Source organism: Tremella mesenterica (assembly GCF_000271645.1).
Source record: "Tremella mesenterica DSM 1558 unplaced genomic scaffold TREMEscaffold_2, whole genome shotgun sequence".
Classification (NCBI taxonomy): domain Eukaryota; kingdom Fungi; phylum Basidiomycota; class Tremellomycetes; order Tremellales; family Tremellaceae; genus Tremella; species Tremella mesenterica.
The window spans coordinates 2,454,528-2,461,785 of record NW_006711226.1 but is presented as its reverse complement, the minus strand read 5'-3'; the positions used below and the strand labels follow the sequence as shown (position 1 = coordinate 2,461,785).

General features: G+C 42.0%; 4 protein-coding genes across 4 annotated transcripts in view; 2 read left to right on the top strand and 2 right to left on the bottom strand.

Moving 5' to 3' along the window:
- Positions 1-457: 457 nt before the first annotated feature.
- TREMEDRAFT_60640 (uncharacterized protein) lies at positions 458-1,513 on the bottom strand (the record flags this gene model as incomplete). The annotated part of the gene is made up of 4 exons (XM_007002820.1): positions 458-653; positions 832-958; positions 1,194-1,342; positions 1,473-1,513. The coding sequence occupies 4 exons, from the start codon at positions 1,511-1,513 to the stop codon at positions 458-460; spliced, it is 513 nt and encodes a 170-aa protein (XP_007002882.1).
- A 17-nt stretch (positions 1,514-1,530) lies between these two features.
- TREMEDRAFT_67928 (uncharacterized protein) lies at positions 1,531-3,104 on the top strand (the record flags this gene model as incomplete). Its single annotated transcript, XM_007002968.1, has 5 exons — positions 1,531-1,578; positions 2,010-2,121; positions 2,235-2,398; positions 2,448-2,546; positions 2,697-3,104. The coding sequence occupies 5 exons, from the start codon at positions 1,531-1,533 to the stop codon at positions 3,102-3,104; spliced, it is 831 nt and encodes a 276-aa protein (XP_007003030.1).
- Positions 3,105-3,432: 328 nt separating this feature from the next.
- On the top strand, positions 3,433-6,846 carry TREMEDRAFT_27509 (uncharacterized protein; the record flags this gene model as incomplete). The annotated part of the gene is made up of 9 exons (XM_007002298.1): positions 3,433-3,513; positions 3,572-3,646; positions 3,710-3,981; positions 4,270-4,596; positions 4,733-4,966; positions 5,012-5,162; positions 5,209-6,373; positions 6,455-6,661; positions 6,770-6,846. The coding sequence occupies 9 exons, from the start codon at positions 3,433-3,435 to the stop codon at positions 6,844-6,846; spliced, it is 2,589 nt and encodes an 862-aa protein (XP_007002360.1).
- A 19-nt stretch (positions 6,847-6,865) lies between these two features.
- Positions 6,866-7,258, bottom strand: part of TREMEDRAFT_67926 (uncharacterized protein) — a gene marked incomplete at both ends in the record, with an annotated part of 6,630 nt that continues 6,237 nt past the window's right edge. Inside the window, one exon of the mRNA XM_007002967.1 lies at positions 6,866-7,051. Within this exon, the coding sequence (XP_007003029.1) occupies positions 6,866-7,051 (186 nt within the window). The remainder of the gene's footprint in view (positions 7,052-7,258) is intronic.

Below are 7,258 nucleotides of genomic sequence, written 5' to 3'. Positions count from 1 at the left end.
CTTTACGCCTGAATCGTTTGACGGGTATTTATGTCATAGGAGATGAGGACTGTGCAAGTGTGTGATAATGGGCTGATGCATGATGCATTCGTAGTCTTGACTGAACTCTTTTGGGTTGGGTTCAATCAATGTCAGAAGTGGTTGAGAATCTTCATAAAGTTGAAGAGAGTGCATAATACGACAAATGGCTAAGCAAAGTAATGGTGGTACAAAATATAACCGAAAATTTCCATGTCAATGAAAGATCAAAGTGATAAAGTGCATGATACAACAAATGACACAAGAGGTCAGGACCGATAAAGTGAGAAAGGGAGAAGTCGAGTGAGATAAAAGTTGATAATTGTTGAATGAAAGTCAAGATCATACGCGTATCATTTAATAAGTGTCGGTGAGGAGGGTGGTTGTATGTGTGTTCGAAGTACATTTTACAGTCGTATTGATGTTTCTTTGATGAAGATTAAACAGCACCTAAAAGTTCTAATTGATATATCGTCACTCTACCATGAGAATCACTACTGCTTTCAAACTCCAATTTCAATTCGGTTATTCGTGCCGGTGTAGGTGGTGTAGGATTGAGAGTGGTAGGTTCTAATGCTGTTCGAGGTTCGGTTGTTGAAGGAAAAGGGTTTGATTGGGATGGGGGAAAGGGGATCCTGTGAGTGAGAAAAAGGTCGTTTGGGTTTCTGGTTTCTTTCATGTTCATTCACATTACCACCTCTCATATTTAGATGTTATCATGGTATGATTCTTCCCTGATTGAAATATGTGGACGGATGAAGTACGGGGGAGATGAAACGAGGTAGGAGGGGTAAAATGGGGAATTCAACTCACGGGAAGATTTGACGTTTGTTTTTATCCTCTGGATAAATCTTTCCACCGAATGCTAAACCTAAATTAACGTCACTTTCACCGGCTTGAAAAGCTATATAAATTGATATGGTAGTAGCTACGAACCCGCCTACGTCGATCAGTCATTTCTCTAATCAATGGCGTGAGTCTTCATTCGTCCAGAAAATGAGCGTGTTCGAATGTCTGAGGACTGACTGTGTACTTTGACATATATGGGATAGCCATTATACAAGAAAAAATAAATCATCGTCTCAAGGAATATAAATTATCTTTTACTCTTGTGGAGAAGCAAGAAAGAGTTTCAGAAATATTGCAAATGATTGATACAGATATTGATCACTCACCTTGAAAAGTCAACGCTAGATGAGTGACGTTGTTTAACGGATTTGGTAAAATGAGATGAACGAAAGAAGGAAGTGATGTTGATGTCCAACATTCGTCCGAAGATGTTAACAATGCTTTTTTAGAGGTTTGAGGGGCTGTGGATGAGACTCTGTTTGTCAGTTCATTCCGATAGATACCCTGGCCCTTCCACTTGAATGACTTCTGTTGGATCCGATTCCAATGAGATGGTCAGATGGTCAGGAGGTGATAGGGGGTTAAAGTGAAGATGAACAACGTACGTTACTTTGGTACCGGGTTCTAAGAGGTTGACGAGGGACATGATGGTTTGAGAGGATTATGCGATGGAAGATTCTGATGGGGAATGATTTGTTATTGGGATATAGAGTATGTACAGAGAGAAGAGATACGAAATATGAATAGTGTGTTACGCAGACAGTTGACTTTTGGCCCGTCACAAGGTCACACCGTAGTCACATTGAATTTTCCCACGGTCGACTTTTACCCGTTGAACGTACAGTCCAAATTTCGAAAACCAAAACCTCGACGACTCACACCCGTCTTTACCACTTTCACCTAATCACCGCACTGCGATCTACGAACCGAGCCGTTCTGATCTCTGGACGGAGCGGGAAGGGGAGTCACAGAGGACTCAAGATCATTGGTAAAGCCCGACCGACGCGATGTCCATGTCCAAAAAATCAATCAATTCTCTTACCCGAATTATTACCTCACCACGAACCCTTCTCTCCCTCCCCTCATCCTCTCGTACTTCCCTCCCTCGTCATTCAGTCAGACATTCCTCTTCCACCAACCAGATAAACCCTCTTGTCCTCGAAGGAGTCCCAAATTTTCTTCCAAAAGCGAATTTTGACACGATAACGGAATGGCAAAGAGGTCTATGGACCAGACTACAAGCAGAAGTTCGAAGTTGGTCTTGTACTCTTTTCACCTTTCCCTCTTGGCCCTTTCCACAATAATTGTGGTTCCCCCGTCTCTGTCTTTTGTTTTTCATATCAAGAATGTTAAGAGCTGACGTATAGATAATCCCGCACTTTTACCCGTCAAACAAAAATGGGATAAATCACCCACCGGAACACCCGACATCCCTTACCTTCTCACACATACCGCAAGAGATCCATCCCTCACTTTGGCATACAATTACGGTGCTTTATTACTGAACAATTCTTATTTTCTCGAAGGAATCGTGAGATCATCATTATTGTAAATGACGCTTGCGAGTGCTGACGCATCAGAATCCTGGAGAACCAATGACTATACCGCAAACATATCATCCATTGGAAGAAAAGGTAGTTGGGTTCGCAGAGGGTATTGTAGGTGGTGGATGGCTATGGGTAAGTTTTACCTTATCTCTACTCAATGCTCCTCTCTAGATCCTATTGAAACGTGCCGGGGATGCTCCTTCGTTGTTTGAGACTCTCAGGACTCGTATCTCCAATCTGGAGGTGATATATGTAGAGGAAAGTTCTTGCGCTGACATTCAGCTCGTTCAAACCAAAGGCAACATCCTCTCTTTCGATATAATACCAACTTTCTCATCAGGTACTTTACTAGTCACTAATCGTCGACAACAAGGACGACCCCCTTTATCAGTTTACGCTCCAACAGGTAGTCTCCTCGATCCCACTGATACATCAGAGGAAATAAGAGAGTCGAAAGAATTTGAAGAAACGGATGATCCACTTGCCGAACCACTTCGTCCTTCCACAGGTGTGATGTCGAGGTATGGTGTTTCGAATGACTTGTCCGTAAGTCCGTTGGCGGTGTTGAACATGTTTGAACATGCTTATCTTGGGGACAAGTATGGAGTTTGGGACAGAGGAAGGTATGCGAGGGATTGGTGGAGAAGTATTGATTGGGAGAAAGTGGATAAGAGAAGGGGAATTGCATAGTAGTGTGGAGAAGGATGAATACATATGCATCATTCAGCATCAGACCTATGTTTGATTTGATTATCAACTCTTGACTTCTCCTTGCTGATCTATTAGTGTTTTCTTCCCCCTTGTTATTCCGTGACTATGAATAGAGCAGAGTACTCTACTCTACCCTAACCTCGTAAGTTCAGTAAAATATAGGTGGGATGAGCGGGATCAAATTTCCCTCCCACCAACTCTGCTCACTCTTCGTTTCGCCCAAAGTCAGTCTCTTCCCCACTGTACCACTGTACTCCTTCTCTCAACTGATACAAGAAGGCCCAGCAATAGGCCAAAACTTGTCAACATGACATCCCGACTGAAACACAAGCTCGAATTAGAAAATGTAAACCTCAACAGCGCATACCTTAACGAGTCGTTCGTCCAGGTAAGTCCCCCCCTTTAACATCCTCATTCAAACTCAAAGTCGAGGAGCTAAGAAATAGATCGGAACTCCACTCCCCGCTCTGGCAGAAACCAAAAAAGATAAACAAGAATACTTACCTGTATGGCAACAAGAAGTCAGTTTTATTTTTCCATTCCGCTTTCCCTACAAAAGAAGAATACTGTGTACTGATATCAAGGCTCGAGATGAAAAAGGTCGTCGTCGTTTTCATGGTGCATGGACAGGTGGTTTCACAGCTGGATATGGTAATACCGTCGGGTCGAAAGAAGGTTGGAAACCTAGTACTTTCAAATCTTCTCGATCTAATAGAGCTACTAAAGTACAAAGACCGGAAGACTTTATGGATGAGGAGGATTTAAAGGAGATGAATGAAGATAGGAGATTGGAGAATACGGATGTTTTCAAGGATGATGGATTTCGTGGAACTAAGGAGGAGGTGGAAGGGAAAAGGTGAGTCATTGGTCTTTTCCCTCTTGATTTTCGACCTCTTCATGATGTTGATCCTGTTCTTTCCCTCATAAACCTCCTCAAGCCAATTCACCAATTCACCATCTCAGCCTGGTCGGCCTTGACCACTACGAACAATAACTCTTTATCATGGGACTGGTCAGGTCGCTCCTCGCAGACATCTATCCCATGCATTAAACGCTGTTTGACATATCATCCATTTCGCAATTAAAGATTGTCATTACTTGGTTTGAAAGTCCTGTGCAAGAAGGTACATGACTGACGACATAGCATACCATCCGTTCTTGAAAGTATGATCGCCCCCGCTCGAACGAGCATCGGTCAAACTCTTCTCCAGAAACTAGGATGGAGACCTGGACAAGGTATAGGACCTCGAGTATCTCGACGTAAACTCAAACTCCAAGAGGCTAGACTAGGCGGTAAGGGGGTTGTTGATGAAGGGGATGAAGAGATGGATGAAACGGAAAATTCCAAACACACTTACGCCCCTAGAGATGTGAGGTTGGTGACGTATGAATCGAAAGATGATCGGGCTGGTTTAGGTTTTGAGAAGGGAAGAGGGATGGGGAGGTTGACTGGAAAGATTGGACCGGGTGAGTCAACCTTTTCGGCTTCTCCATTTTCGGGTGAATGAATGATTCGTTCCATCTACTGTGTTCTAACCGTTACTTTCCCCGTGGGCAAGTCTCACTCTACCCTGGTCGGCTTGCTAATGTGAAGCTTTCACAACGAGTGATCCAGACGAAGAAGATGACCCTTACGCTGAAGCGGGCCCATCGACCAGACCTCATCTAGTTTTCGAACCGGATGAAGAGGACGAAGTGATCGTCATGGGTGGACCTGTCCTCAAGTCTTCCGGTCCCCTATCTGAGAAACCTCACGGAAATGATAAAAACCATTGGCATGATGGTAAACCTGTTTTACCCAATTTCGAATTAGACCCACTCAGTGTTCCCACTGACAAATGGTGAGTTCTCTCTTCATTTTCAAATCGTTAATCGCTGATGATTAGGTTCGAATTCCCAGAGATACCTCCTGATTGGCGTCCTAGACCAGCAAGAGTATGGGGTACCACTCGGAAATGGGATGAGTTACCAGGAACGAAAACTGAAGAGAAAGATACTATACGAGGTGTTCCTGGTCGTCCGCTCACGTTCGAACAGGTAAGCTGACCATAAATTTAGCACTTAGTCATGGCTAAGAATCTAGAGAGGAGAAGCTTTAGGTGAAGAACAACATTTATCAAAAGCACGTTCTGTTGGTGAATACATGTATGAAAAAGAAAAAGAACGACTTTCTTCTCTTCAATCCACCATCAATCAACCGCCACCACTACCACCTCTTCCATTATCAACAATCGAACTTGAAGAAATCACCAATTCGCAACGTCCTACTTCCGTCGAAATACCACCTTTATCCCCACGTACAGCATCAGCGGCATTGAGAGGTTATATACCATATGGTGATGATCTAAACAGACAAGAACGATATCGTTCTTATCTCATTTCTCAAACTTATAACACGACTCAACCTGATCCTATTCTACGTAGTGGTTCAGTGGACGAAATCAATAAAGAACTTGAAGATTTCGCTTCTTCCGCTAGGATCTTCAAACCGTTATCACATGCAATGTCATCAAGGTTCACTTCAGGTTCGACATCTTTAGCTGCGAACGATATGAAAGAGGTTAAACCTGGTTTACATATGTATGACGCTACCAAAGTTAAGCTCGACTTGGATTCTCAACAACCTTTATATGAAGAAGTATCGGAGAATAAAGTACTTACACCTCGAGAACAAGCAGCTCAAAATGGGATGTATGGAACATTGACTAGGGTAGTGAAGGATTTTTATCCAGTTAAACTTCTTTGCAAAAGATTTGGAGTACCTGATCCTCATCCAGAGGGAGAACCGAAGAATATCGTCCTTGATAATGAGAGGAGTGAGGATTTACCGAAGAATGATGCGAATTGGGAAAAAGCTTTCGTACATCAATCCATCCCGAGTCAATTTGGTAAACCCGACTCTACGACTGGTGTTAAAGATGAAAAGAATGAGGAGGGAGAAGAAAGGGTACCGAGAAATTTGGGAGAAGTAGGAATGGCAGAAGATGTGAATCAAGGTAGAGATACTTTGAATTATACTAAACCGACTATCGATATTTTCAAAGCTATCTTCGCATCTGATGATGAAAGTGAAGATGAGGAGGATGATCGACAAGGTGTCAGTCATCCTACTAATCTCGAGCTTAAAGTTGGTAAAGAGATGAAGGTGAAAGAAGACAAGTTTGAAGACCCTTTCCCTATCAAAGAGAAAACGGTGGATATCAATAACTTCAAACCGGTTTTCAATAAGAAAGATAAGAATATTTTCGGTGGAGGAAAAGAGGGAAACGGTAATTCTGAAAAGAAAGTGGGTGATCAGGATGAAGGAGAAGATAGGATAGATGGGTTAGATAAAGAAAAGAAGAAAGAAGAAAAAGAAAAGAAAAAGAAAAAACGTAAAGGCGTTTTATCATTTGATGTTGGGGAAGAAGAATTAGGATTCAAAAAGAAGAAATTGGCAAGGGAGAAATCTTCTTTGAGTTCTACTTTCCAAAACACTGAACGTCAAGATGAAGTCATGATGATCAAAAGGGAGTCTGAGATGGAGGTTGAGAATGGTAATGATCCCCTAACAAAGAGATCTAATGGGCAAGATGGACGAGATGAGATAGATGGGAGAAAAGGTATAGATGATGTAAAGGGTTTGATGATACGGGATAATGAAGATGAAGGAGAATGGGTAGAAAAACCTAATGTCGTACCACGTTCAATCGGCAGGAAAGGGGCGGCGGACTTCATGTAGCAAGTACATAGCTTTCTTCTTAGATAACACATTTTATAGCATCACTTTGACAATATACAGACATATCTTGCATCATCTTGACATTATTCATTCCTGATTTCCCCTCAATATCTTTCATCTTACTCTCTTTACAATCTTTCATATATCCACTACTGAGTACTCGTACTCGTACTCTTCCCCTACTCTTACTCGTACTCTTACTGTACTGATAAAAGAGTTCCAATCATGTACAATAAGTACACTTCACATCCATTGCATAGAGAAGAAATCTATCAGATCAAGTTAATGAGAAGATTAATCATGAAAAAATCACATTAGTATGAAAAGGTTGAACAAAGAAAAATGATAAAGTTTTCTAAAAAAGATACATATACATTTTCTCACTTAGTCACTTTAAAATCTCACAACCCTT